This window comes from Oncorhynchus tshawytscha, linkage group LG05 (genome assembly GCF_018296145.1).
Source record: "Oncorhynchus tshawytscha isolate Ot180627B linkage group LG05, Otsh_v2.0, whole genome shotgun sequence".
In the NCBI taxonomy this organism is placed as follows: domain Eukaryota; kingdom Metazoa; phylum Chordata; class Actinopteri; order Salmoniformes; family Salmonidae; genus Oncorhynchus; species Oncorhynchus tshawytscha.
In genome coordinates, this window is record NC_056433.1 from 61997147 (window position 1) to 62011023 (window position 13877).

General features: G+C 40.4%; 2 protein-coding genes across 8 annotated transcripts; both read right to left on the bottom strand.

The window, feature by feature from the left end:
• Positions 1 to 1050: 1050 nt before the first annotated feature.
• On the bottom strand, positions 1051 to 5472 carry LOC112251052 (piggyBac transposable element-derived protein 2). Of its 7 annotated transcripts, none has more exons than XM_024421717.1 (6): positions 5392 to 5458; positions 4642 to 4804; positions 4110 to 4189; positions 3751 to 3969; positions 3436 to 3648; positions 1051 to 3271 (listed from the first exon to the last, which is right to left on the bottom strand). In XM_024421717.1, exons 2-6 carry the CDS (start codon positions 4793 to 4795, stop codon positions 1403 to 1405), a joined length of 2535 nt encoding a protein of 844 aa, XP_024277485.1. In that variant the 5' UTR covers positions 4796 to 4804; positions 5392 to 5458; the 3' UTR covers positions 1051 to 1402. The 7 variants fall into 7 exon arrangements, with proteins under 7 accessions (XP_024277485.1, XP_024277486.1, XP_024277484.1 ...); XM_024421718.2 differs by having other exon boundaries at positions 4660 to 4804; positions 5348 to 5444; XM_024421716.2 differs by having other exon boundaries at positions 5348 to 5444.
• A 682-nt stretch (positions 5473 to 6154) lies between these two features.
• Positions 6155 to 7291, bottom strand: LOC112251819 (dolichyl-diphosphooligosaccharide--protein glycosyltransferase subunit DAD1). Its single transcript, XM_024422758.2, has 3 exons — positions 6817 to 7291; positions 6501 to 6660; positions 6155 to 6400 (listed from the first exon to the last, which is right to left on the bottom strand). Exons 1-2 carry the CDS (start codon positions 7025 to 7027, stop codon positions 6530 to 6532), a joined length of 342 nt encoding a protein of 113 aa, XP_024278526.1. The 5' UTR covers positions 7028 to 7291; the 3' UTR covers positions 6155 to 6400; positions 6501 to 6529.
• Between the last annotated feature and the right edge of the window lie 6586 nt (positions 7292 to 13877).

A 13877-nucleotide genomic window follows, 5' to 3' on the forward strand; every position in this document is an offset into this window, starting at 1 on the left:
ACTGCTACAATCTTCAACCCTCTTGAAACGTCATGCTCCTTTGAAGCAGAGATGAGGGGAGATTCAGTTCAGTCAAAAAATAACCTTCATTAATTGGCTGAATACTATCTAGGCCTGCATTTTGCACTGACTATGCACACTCACTGGACTCTACCCACACATACTTACGCTGACATGCCAACACACAATTTACAAGAGACTGTTGAGGGGAGTCATAATAATGCCCAGAACAATGTAAATGGAATGACATCATACACCTGGAAACCATGTTTGATGTATTTGATACCATTCCACTGATTCTGCTCCATTTAATTACCACGAGCCCGTTCTGCCCAATTAAGGTGACACCAAACTCCTGTGTCACGCATGCATATTGACGCCACAGTTTCACATATGCTGCTACTGTTTGCTATACTGAACAAAAATATAAATGCAACATGCAACAATTTCTAAGATTTTACTGAGATACAGTTCATAGAAGGAAATCAGCCATTTTTATTTAATTAATTAGGCCCTAATTTATGGATTTCACATGACTGGGCAATGGGTGCAGCCATGGGTGGGCCTGGGGGGGCATAGGTTCACCCACTTGGGAGTACTGAACAAAAATATAAAATAAACATGTAAAGGGTTGGTCCCATGTTTCATGAGGTGAAATAAAAGATCCCAGAAATTGTCCATACGCACAAAAGGCTTATTTCTTTCCAATTTTGTGCACAAATTTGTTGGTTCCTGGTTAGTGAGCATTTCTCCTTTGCCATCCACCTGACAGGTGTGTCATGTCAATAATCTGATTAAACAGCATGATCGGGGCGGCAGGTAGCCTAGTGGTTAGAGCCAGTAACCGAAAGGTTGCTGGATCGAATCCCCGAGCTGACAAGGTAAAAATCTGTCGTTCTGCCCCTGAACAAGGCACTTAACCCACTGTTTGTTGTATGAACTGTAACTCAGTAAAATTGTTGTATATTGTGTTTTATATTTTTGTTCAGTATAGGTAGGGTGCAAAATAGTCAAAAAAAACTAGTGGAAAAAATAAACAAAGAGGCAACAGTGAGAAACAAGTAGCACATTTTTATTTGTGCAACACAAATTATAATAATTCAGTAAACCTTAGTAAATGTACATGTCATTATGAAACAATAATACAAAAACATGTTCAAGTGAAGTAAAACATAAGTAAAAAAGTAACCTTTACTTCATGGTAGTCCAAATTATAGGCATCACAGTAACAGCAAAAATGGCCACAATTAACAGTATCAATGTTGAAACACTGACAACAATTAGATTGTCCATCAACTTCATGGAAACTTCCATATAATAGGAAAACAACAAAAACGAATGTTTTCGAATAAATATTTTTTTATGTAACAAAAAGCAACATAATATTGTGCTCTGATAATGATCACTTCTGGTGATAACACACAAAGCACTGCTGCTTGTTGTTCAGACACAAAAACAACTTTCCATCACCACACTTGGAACACTTCCACCTCGAGACGCCCTTGACGCACAGGTTGCACCTTCCTCTCTGTTCCCCAAAGATAGGCCAGTGTCCAAGGCAGTCATAACGGACATCTGCTGTAGGCTGTAAGGCTCTGGGATTGTGCAGCCGCTTTGGAGTTGTGTGTGGATTTGGAGGAACTGATGGTTGGCCAACCCTGGTTGGGAGTTTGTTGACTACTTTTAGAGTCCCTGCCACAGACAAACGAAACCTTTTTAGGTGCACTGGTTTTTCCTTGAGAAGGTCACAGTCCCGCTTGTACATCAGCCAACCATTGGCAATGCACAGATCAAGGATGTAACCAAACAGAGGTAGGTACCACCGGCGTGCCTTCATAGGTGTCTTGTACAGACGCACCAGCATATCAGACAGATCGATGCCCTCCTTTGCTTGAATATAAGCCAACATGACTGATGGGCATGTGATATCAATCTTTTGATGGTTCTCCCGACATAACCGCCTAACATACCCCAGAGGTTCAATTCCACATGCATTGCTTAGTATTGAGACGCTCTTTTTGTCCAACCACCTGACAGCAATCACCCCCTCTTGAGAACAGTAGTCGTATGCTCCACGCCCTAGCTTTGCAAGATCCTTGTCATCCATTGCAGTTGCTCCACCTGTGCCGTTTGCTCTCACAGTGCCAATACACCTCACACCCAGTCTGGCCTGCAGGGACTTTACCAGGTCAAGACTGATGAGGTAGTTGTCACAGAAAACAACTGTAGCCTCTGGCTCTGCAATAGATGTACAGAGGGTGGTGACAACCTTGGTACTCAGCAGAGGATTCTGTTCATCTTCATTTAGCCCACTGTTGAGAAATGTTGTATCCCCTTGGTACAGTAGCAGGTCATGGATAATACCTGAATAACTGCTCCGACAGAATATCCTAAAACCACATTTGTCATGCTGATTAGATTTGTAATGACGAAGATTTCCTGCTTTGGTGCCTTTGTAAGCTACCATGACTTCAGCTATGCTTTGCCTGTTGGTTGGCTGTATGAGGAGACACTGTTGACGCAGCATGTTAAAAAGAGGTCGGATCTTGTAGAAGCGGTCAGGACTGTGATTATTTTGCATGTTGTCATTGAAGTGAAGAAACCTGCAGAGTGACTGGAACCTTCTCACAGACATGGTATCAGCCACAGGTGGGAAGCGAGAGTCAGAATGCCAGTAGTCCACAAATGTTGGAAAGTCAAAAACACCCATGTAGAGAAGCATAGACAAGAAATCCTCAATTTCTCCAGAGTTCGTGTTGATTGCGGATCCAGTCTGTTGAACAGAGTAAAGGTTGGTCTGCTCAGCAATGTGTGCAATCATCTGATCAGTGAAGAACATCTTGAAATATTGATAGGGAGATTGAACACACTGTGGTGCCACAAACACTGGATCTGGAACTTGGAAGGAATCTATGTCGGCCTTCTTCCAAAGCGGATGTCTTGGCTGTGTTTTGAAGGAACTAGAATTAATTGGGCTTACAACTATGTCAAGATTGTGGTTATATGCGTCTGTAGGAACCAATATAATTACATTTCTGCTTTTTCTCTTCTTTCTCTTGGGAGACTCTGTTGTTTTAGGGTATGGGGAAGCATCTCCTTTTGTAAGCTTAGAAGGGGACTCATCCTCCAGATCTCCTGGTTTTGGAATATCCTCTAGCTCATCATCCTCTGAGTCACTTAGGTCTTCCATCTCTGAATCCAGGGGATCCTGTGGTAGAATGGCCACAGCAGCTCTTGGCCTCTTTCTACTGAGGGTTTTTGTGTCCATGTGCTATCAGAGAAAAAAACATGACATTTTCCATAACATCCATAAAATATTGTTAGGAGGCCCATTGACAAGCACAGCTAAAGAGATAATGCACACAAACCTAACCTTACAAAACATCTCAAAGGGTGTCTATTTCACTCAGTCTATTATTAAATGTTTGAACTTACCCGCACATTATCACTGTCCTCTGTATCTGAACATGATGATGATGGTGATGTTTCCAACAGCTCCCAAGGCACTGACATTTTCACAAGATCCTCATCTTCTGACTTCAACCAGTCTTCATTCTCTTCGTCCTTCACTGTAATTGAGGCAATTTCATCTACTGGCACAAGGGAGCATTCTTCAGACTCTTTGACTGGGACTAGAGAAGGCAGCACCTGACACGGAGAAAACATAATTAATGAATGTATCATTTTATTTCTAACAATAACTCTGTGCCTTGTAACAAGGCTTGCACAGTTAAGGATATGGCCACTTACCTTTACTTTGAGATACTTTGTGGGTTTATGTACACGCTCTTGTTCTGTGACTCCATGGATGTCTGAAACTGTATCAAAGGAGGGATCTTGTTCAATTGGGTCCTCCTTTAGACAAACCTGGGATATTTCAACTCCTAATGAAACTGCTGACCCTTGGCTCTGCTGAATCTCACATTCTTCAGCCTCCTCTTTGACCTGCCTCCAATGCAGTGAGTGATCCTAGAACAGACCATGGTTGGGGTTAGGGAAATAAACTATTTGACCAATAGAACTTGTTAATGAACAGCCAATTGTGTTAGATATGGTAGAATTAATTGCTTCTCATTTTGAAGAATGGATAAAAATGTGGGTTAACCTACAAAAAGCTCTCCTGGCTGACCACTGCTTTCATATCTCCCATATTGATCCATCTTCAGCAGATGATGATGAAACTCATGCCCTGTCAATAATAATAATACATGTTATTGCACCTTTCAAGATCCAAGGACACATACAGAGTAAGGAATAGAATAAAACAGCAAATATAAACAGGACATTACTAAGAGCAAAAGTAAATTCCCCAAAATGTGTGACCAAGTTTCCCAAAAACGTAAATATCTGCTCTGAAATAAGATTAAAAGATGTCTGCTGAAAGAATGGGGTGTCAGCTTTGTGATATGACAACTTAGTTATACAAAAAAAAGTATCTGATTATTAAGAAGTGGATTAACACCAGGTAACATATTTATGGTAACGGAATGAAATGATGGGTCCCTGCTTTGTTCTAGACACAGAAATTAATTATGGATTTGAATGTCATTCTCTTTGTGATGATGCAGCATAAATAGGTACACAAAGTTATAAATCATTTGTATGGAAATATACATTGAAAGGGTAATTGATCAAACTCACAAAACACTAGAAACATACATTTTCCTTGGCTTTTAGCCTTTGCTTTTCTCAAACTGTGCCTCTTCCTGTCTTTTTCTTTGACCTCCTCATAACTCCCCTTCTCCTTTAGTCTTTGCCTGTATCTTCTTTGCTTTTCAGCATTTGTCAGTGGCATGGTGACAATCTGTGAATAATACATTTGAGTGAAATGACTGACAATTTAATTAATCGTTATTACAAGATTACTACTATCAATATGTTTACAATTCACTGATTTACTCCTTAGAGATCTGCATTTGAGAAAGTGTGTGTATCCCTCTTCCTCTGGAGTTTGTGTAGCAAAACGCTTTCAAGTGGATGTGGATTCGAACAGTCTAAAGTCTGGATAGATCCACAAAGATATCCAGCTGCATTAGATTATGAAGGAACAGAGGCACACACACTCTTAGCTTTCATTTGACATCTACTTTGATGCTCTTATGAACTTCACACGTTCGTCTTCATGGCTCCTTATACCCAGAGTTTCCAAATGTACTCTTTATTAAATCTACCGGTATGTGAAAATGCCCAAGCTAACTACAATAGCTAGCAAGTTGGCTGCCGCTAGCTTTTCTAGATAATTAGTTATAACTAGCATATTGCTTGAATAGCTAGCTACACACCAACTTGTCAGCAATATTATAACTATCATAGTTTATATAAATATATGTGTAGAAAATATCTTTACCAGTTACATGGATGCTTTCAGAAGTATCAAAACGGTATAGAAACCTTTCTCTGGAAGTATATGGGGGTCTGGGAATATGTTTGTAGTTGCACATACGGAATCTTGAAAAGACCAAAATACTAGCTACAAAGTCTGAAAATATGTTTTATTTCCCTTTAAAATGTATTTTACTGCCTTCTGCTGGGCATATACGAAAGTGAATCCTACTGCCCTACAGTTGCGTCAGATAACGAAAAAGTTCTGTCTTGATAAATGCCACGAACTCGGAAACCTTTATTATTCGTGTTTACGGTTGCCTCTTCTTAAAATTGTTTCATCATAGTTAGTGATACTCAGTTATACGAGACAGAACATACTTACCAAGCTCTCGCAAGACTTATTGAAAAGGTCGTGTGGAGAGCTGTCCTTTTTCTTTCGCTTATTTCTGCATCATTCGTGGGGGACAACGTGTTTACTGTTGCCTTATTTTGAACTAGATCAATGTACCAAGATGAACAGACTTGGCCAAGTTTTGATTGCTAGCAATTAATAAAGGTGTAATCATTACATTAGTTATGAAAAATAGACAGATTTGGAGGGTGTCAGAGAAAAAAGAATCTGGGAATTTAGCATGTCTTTTATATTTGAATACTGCTGTCTATAGCTAATCATTAGGTCATACACATGTAGTATGAAACAGCCCTACAGTTCAAGTAGCTTTAGAATAAGTCTGATTGGAGAGTTGTCTCCAGTCCTAGTTATTGAATGGTCTGCTCAGAAAATCATTATCAATAATGCTAAAGAGATATTCCATTAAAATCACAACTCTTCAACAATTGTTTTTATTTTATTTCAACAATCTCAAGTCGTTTGCAACAATCATACAAACAGTACAAAATAATTATTTGAGAAACTGACAGTTGAGTGACAAATTTGTAGAAGATGTGGGTATTATCACAGTCATTATTGATCGGCCCATGCACTTACAGTTAGGGTAAATTAGGGAGGCAAAATCTTATTGTATGAATGTTGTCTTGAGGTGACAGGTGCATTTTGGTCAAGTCTGTTGTTAATCTGTGAAATGAAATAAACAAGAATCATGTCAGTAACATGCAGATTCATAACACTGGATAACAATTACTGTGAAGATGTACTTCGTGCATACTGTTCACACCTGGTTTGAGGGTTCAAATAATTTGTTTCTCAACCAATAAAATTAATGACCACGAGGTGCAGGACAGTGTGGGCTAATAAGAAATCGGCAAAGGCCCTCTCCTGGGATATGGACAGGAAGTCTCCTTTGTTATCTGGATTGATCTGGATACGCAGGCAGACTGTAGGAAGGTCAGAAAAAAATGGGGTGAGTTGATCAGAAACCATTTCACAATAATGGTGGCTGCCATTGGTTGGCCTCACGCTTCACTGATGTACAATACAGCTGAATATCACAAGATTATGCAAATACATTTACAGTTGAGTGTTTAAATTACCTCCCAGGATGAAGGCTCCAACACAAGATATGAACCCGGCCAGAAAGCTGTTGAATGGGAAGGTGCCAACCAGCAAGCAGTACAGAAACTGCAATGCACCAGTTAACAAGATGTAGAAAAGGTAGGCGTCGACCACTTTCAATTTATTCGATGTTTTGGTCCTGTATTCCTCCAAGAATCGAGAAATAACTGAAATGACCGAGTTAGACATGTTTTCTTATTAACAAAAGCCTCAAAACGTGCAAAGAGAATCAGGATGCAAGTCGCTTCCGTCAGATGCCGCACAAAAATGACGTGTCACTGAAACTGGGGTGTATTCATTACGCCGATTCTGCTGCCAAACGTTTCGTTTATTGCAAACCTGCGAATGGAAAAAGGTTTGTGTTATCCGGAATCCTTGGGACGTCCCTACCCTAAACCTATACCTCAGTGTCCTAAACCCTAACCAGAGATATTACAGAAAGGATGAGATAGGAATTAAATTGGACAATGAATGGAAAAACAGGCTCATAAGCAAACATTTAATTTCTACACTGGTTGTAATTCAGCACGTGACAAATACAATTTGATTTGACACGTAAAACCCCACCCAGCAGACCGTCGACCAATCGCGTTCGTTGTCATGCCGCTTTATACAATGGGTGGGTCTAATCCTGAACGCTGATTAGTTAAAACTGCATTCCAGCCTGTGTCTATTTAAGCAACACGACCCGAGGTGGTGTGGTATATGGCCCATATATACCAAGGCTATGGGCTGTTCTTAGGCACAAAGCAACACGGAATGCCATGATACAACCTTAGCCTTGTTATATTGGCCATATACCACAAACTCCTGAGGTGCCTTATTGTTATTATATGCTACCTTATATAATGTTTACATACCCTACATTATTCATCTCATATGCATACGTATATACTGTACTCTATATCATCGACTGCATCCTTATGTAATACATGTATCACTAGCCACTTTAACTATGCCACTTTGTTTACATACTCATCTCATATGTATATACTGTACTCGATATCAGCTACTGTATCTTGCCTATGCTGCTCTGTACCATCACTCATTCATATATCCTTATGTACATATTCTTTATCCCCTTACACTGTGTATAAAACAGTAGTTTTGGAATTGTTAGTTAGATTACTTGTTGGTTATTACTGCATTGTCGGAACTAGAAGCACAAGCATTTCGCTACACTCGCATTAACATCTGCTAACCATGTGTATGTGACAAATAAAATTGGATTTGATTTGATTTTATAAACTGATTACCATCTAATTAGAGCAGTACAATTACATGTTTTGTCATACCTGTGGTATACAGTCTGATATGCCACGGCTGTCAGCCAATCAGCAATCAGGGCTCGAACCACCCAGTTTATAATCCACAAATTACCACTGGCTAAATATATTACTTTAAAATGCCTATTTACTCTGTTCCATCTGACTGTGCAATCCACTGTCTCATCAACCCAGCCAGGCAATTAATACACTTGATATCCACTATAAACATCATCTAGGCATTATCTCACATTTCTTTTAGACTAACATGTATTTCAACAGTGGAGATTTGCATAAACCTTGCTGTCTGTCTCTCCAACATTTGCAACATTGTTTATTCAAATTCGATCTACAGCAGTCCCATAGTACTGAACATATTGGGAGTCTGGGTGAGACAGATCGGCAGTATTTCTCAGCCAGTCAAAATCATGAATCAACGGGCATAATTTTTATGGATATATACAAAGAGATGTCAAATAGCCATAGTTGACTAGCTAACAAGCAAGGGATAAGGACTATTCCGGATTCCAAATTGAGCAGCAGCTACTGAAAAAAATGAGCTCCTACAAATATTGAAATCTACATGGTTTTTAGAGTGAAGTACATTGGAAAAAGCAAAAGAACGGCAAGACTGAATTGGAGACAAAACAAGCAACAAACAAAGAAGATAGGCTTTGGAAAAAGTAACTTTTTTATAAAATTGTACAGTTACCTTAGCTAGCTAAATTGTTTACCAGTTGCTAAGCAGTTGCTAGGGACTCTCCTGGAAGAAGCTAGCTAGCTAACAAAGAAGATCTAGTTAACAGAAGAAAAGAAAGACAAAATAAGGACAGAAGAAAAAGTACATCAAAGTGAAACAGTTCTCTAAAGACACGAGACAATAGTACAAGAAACAACTCTTCTATTGCGTTTAAATTCTATTTCTATAGCTTCTTCAAGGTTTCCAAGATGACGTAGTCAGACGTCCTCGTCTTGTCCCGTGTATATATGTTTTGTATCTTTTTGTCTTTTTCTATATTTTTTTCTAAAAACTCAACTTCAAAACACTCTCCTGCAACCCGCCTCACCAAATGTGGTGCGGATCTGTTTTTTCCCCAAAAGTATTATTCACCTCATATCCGAGCTAACCACGGCTATCCTTTAGCTCGGAAAGCTATCGCCAGTTTTGTACAACGCGACTGATGACATTTCTCTGATACAGGCTATATGTTAAATGTGCACCACCAAGTCAGAACAGTAGACTAAGTTATGAGGGGAAAAGGGACCTTAATTATTAGGGTGAGGCACATGGGCTACTAACAGCTGGGTGAACATACACAACATACATGGGCTACTAACAGCTTACTACACAACATACATTAGTTACATCTCCCAACATTACATCTCCCTGGCATATTACATAATTTATGCAGCAGCATACAATACATTTTTGGACTCGCCTTGTGCTGTGCTCACTTGAACAGGAAGGTGGCACGGCGGTCCTTTGTGGGCAAATTTTGTCATCTGCCTGGCATTCTCTGGATTTATGGTGCTATCAAGACACCTAGGAACTCTGCGGGGCTGATCAGTGATCTTCAGGTTGATGCTCTAGAAGGAGCTACACCTGCACTGTGGTGAGATGGAGTGTAAAAACACACCAATCACTCATTGTGGAAGGAGAAAACATGTAAATAAGAAATCACTGCCAAACCCATATTGAAATCACAGAGTGAAATGGAAAGCTGAACCTCACACTGCCTCCCTTTTTCTTTCTTAGTCTCAGATGGTTGAAGGAGCAGCTCACAATGACTATGCTGAGGAGTTCAACGGAGTTGTGCAGAGCATCTGCGACATTGTAGCCTCACAAAGTCTGTGTGTTTCACAGATTTAATGATGCTGTTTCATTTTATTTATATTATACAGCCTACTGTGTGAGTTATGTGACTTTTTAAGTTTCTCTTTTCAAAAGGTTGTCATGACTGACAGTAAGATCACCATTATAGTATCTTGACTTTATTTCTAGCCACTCCAATTTGCTTACCGCCCCAATAGGTCCACAGACGACGCGATCACACTGCACACTGCCCTAACCCATCTGGACAAGAGGAATACCTATGTAAGAACGCTGTTCATCGACTACAGCTCAGCATTTAACACCATAGTACCCTCCAAACTTGTCATTAAGCTCGAGACCCTGGGTCTCGACCCCGCCCTGTGCAGCTGTGTCCTGGACTTTCTGACGGGCCGCCCCCAGGTGGTGAGGGTAGGAAACAACATCTCCATTCCGCTCAGCCCTGTCCTGTACTCCCTGTTCACCCATGACCGGGTGGCCATGCACGCCTCCAACTCAATCATCAACTTTGCAGACGACACTACAGTGGTAGGCTTGATTACCAACAACGACAAGACGGCCTGCAGGGAGGAGGTGAGGACCCTCATAGTGTGGTGTCAGGAAAATAACCTCGCACTTAATGTCAACAAAACAAAGGAGACGATCCTGGACTTCAGGAAACAGTAGAGTAAGCACCCCCCTATCCACATCGACGGGACAGTAGTGGAGAAGGTGGAACGTTTTAAGTTCTTCGGCGTACACATCACGGACAAACTGAAATGGTCCACCCACACAGACAGCGTGGTGAAGAAGGCGCAACAGCGCATCTTCAACCTCAGGAGGCTGAAGAAATTTGGCTTGTCACCAAAAACACTCACAAATTTTAACAGATGCACAATTGAGAGCATCCTGTCGGGCTGTATCACCGACTGGTACAGCAAATGCTACACCCACAACCATAAGGCTCTCCAGAGGGTAGTGAGGTCTGCACAACGCATCACCGGGAGCAAACTACCTGCCCTCCAGGACACCTACAGCACCCGATGTCACAGGAAGGCCAAAAAGATCATCAAGGACAACAACCCCTTGAGTCAGTACAGGTGCATCAAACATGGGGCCGATAGACTGAAAAACAGCTTCTATCTCAAGGCCATCAGACTGTTAAACAAACATCACTAACATTCAATGGCTGCTGACAACAAACTGACTCAGATCTCTAGCCACTTTAATAATTAAATTGGATGTAATAAATGTATCACTAGTCACTTTAAACAATGCCACTTTATATAATGTTTACATACCCTACATTACTCATCCCATATGTATATACTGTACTCTATACCATCTACTGCATCTTGCCTATGTCGCACGGCCATCGCTCATCCATATATTTAAATGTACATATTTTTATTCATTCCTTTACACTTGTATAATTGTTAGATTACTTGTTTGATAGATATTACTGCTCATTCAGAACTAAGAAGCATTTCGTTACACTCGCATTGACATCTGCTAACCATGTGTATGTGACCAATAACATTTTATTTGAAGAGGTTGTTTTATGACTGCCAATATTGTGTTGTAATGAACTACTCAATATGAACAAGGCTAAATAACTGTAGAGAGATGTGATTTGTACACATACATACATAAACACTACCAGTCAAAAGTTTTAGAACACCTACTCATTCAATTGTTTTTTTGTGTTTTTAAAAACTATTTTCAACATTGTAGAATAACAGTGAAGACATCAAAACTATGAAATAACACGTGGAATCATGTACTAACCCCAAAAAATGTTAAACAAATTTAAATATATTTGAGATTCTTCAAAAACCACCCATAGCCTAGATGACAGCTTTGCACACTCTTGGCATTCTCTCAACCAGCTTCATGATGTAGTCACCTGGAATGCATTACAATTAAGATGTGCCTTCTTAAAAGTTCATTTGTGGAATTACTTTCCTTAATGCGTTTGAGCAAATCAGTTGTGTGTGTGTGTCTATATATTAATGCATTCGGAAAGTATTCAGACCCCTTTACTTTTTCCACAGCTTGTTACTTCACAGCCTTGTACTAAAATTGATGATCCCCCCTCATCAATCTACACACAATACCCCATAATGACAAAGCAAAAACAGGTTTTTAGACATTTTAGCAAAGTTATTAAAAAAAGCATTTACATGAGTATTCAGACCCTATACTCAGTACTTTGTTGAAGCACCTTTGGCAGCGATTACAGCCTCAATTCTTGGGTATGACGCTACAAGCTTGGCACAACTGTATTTGGGAAATTTCTCCCATTGCAGATCCTCTCAAACTCTGTCAGGTTGGATGGGGAGCGTCGCTGCACAGCTATTTTCAGATCTCTCCAGAGATGTTCGATCGGGTTCAAGTCTGGGCTCTGGCTCTGCCACTCAAGGACATTCAGAGACTTGTCCTGAAGCCACTCCTGTTGAGTATTCTTGGCTGTGTGCTTAAACTCCAAGCTGGCTGTCATGTGCCTTTTACTGAGGAGTGGCTTCCGCCTGGCCACTCTAACATAAAGATTGGTGGAGTGCTACAGAGATGGTTGTCCTTCTGGAAGGTTCTCCCTTCTCCACAGAGGAACTCTAGAGCTCTGTCAGAGTGACTATCGGGTTCTTGGTCACCTCCCTGACCAAGGCCCTTCTCCCCGATTGCTCAGTTTGACTGGGTGGACAGCTCTAGGAAGAGTCTTGGTAGTTCCAAACTTCTTCCATTTAAGAATGATGGAGGCCACTGTGTTCTTGGGGACCTTCAATGCTGCAGAAATTGCTAGGTGTCCTTCCCAAGATCTGTGCCTCGACACAATCCTGTCTCGGAGTTCTACGGACAATTCCTTCAACCTCATGGCTTGGTTTTTGATCTGACATGCACTGTCAACTGTGGGACCTTATATTGACAGGTGTGTGCCCTTCCAAATCATCTTCAATCAATTGCATTAACCACAGGTGGACTCCTGTGTAGAAACATCTCAAGGATGATCAATGGAAACAGGATGTACCTGAGCTCAATTTCGGATCTCATAGCAAAGGGTCTGAATACGTATGTAAAAAAGCTGTTTCTGTTTTTTAATACATTTGCAAACATTTCTAAAAACCCGCTTTGGCTTTGTAATTATGGGGGTATTGTGTGTAGATTGAGGAGGAAATGTTTTTTTTTTTAGAATAATGCTGTAACGAAATGTGGAAAAAGTGAAGGGGTCTGAATACTTTTTGAATGCACTGTATGTGTATGCAGGGCCGGCTACAGGCATAAGTGACAATCAGGAACACAGTCGGGGTCTCAACTTATAAGTGTAAGAATAGTAGAATACACCAGGTGCAATTTTGACATTTGGTTGTGCATCGTTCAGCAGTTTTTCTTGTTATGTCAGTCACTGACAGTCACTCAATTAGCCATGTCATCTTCCATTTTTTTTATTCGTAGTTAGCTGGCTAGACTATCTAAACTTGTAGTAATCGAGGCCGAATATTGACGGAGCACGTGCCAAGGGCTCTGACCTCCAGGTGGCCCCCATTAATTTTGTTACTGACTCTCACTCCGATATCATATTAGCATGGCATAAGTCATGGTAAAATATGTGAAATTGCAGGAACTTAGCTTTAAAACAGATTTTTAAATCTCTGCCCCATTGCAAAATTAGTAGAATTGCATGAAATATGTTATAAAATGTTCACACCACCCAATGGCAAAATATGTAGAATTGCAGAAAACATGTATAAAAACTGCAACATTTTCTCTATGCCCCATAGCAAAATGTGTAGAAATTAACCGTCCAAAGGAGGGTCACTAATAATTTATGTTTTGCAGCAAGGTGGAGGGGAGAGGTTGCTCAACCAAATATTGTACTTGTGTAGACCTGTTTCTGTCACTATAACACTTTCTCTCTCTCGCACTGTGTGCCTAAGATAATTTCCCCCTCAGGGACAAAGTTCATCCT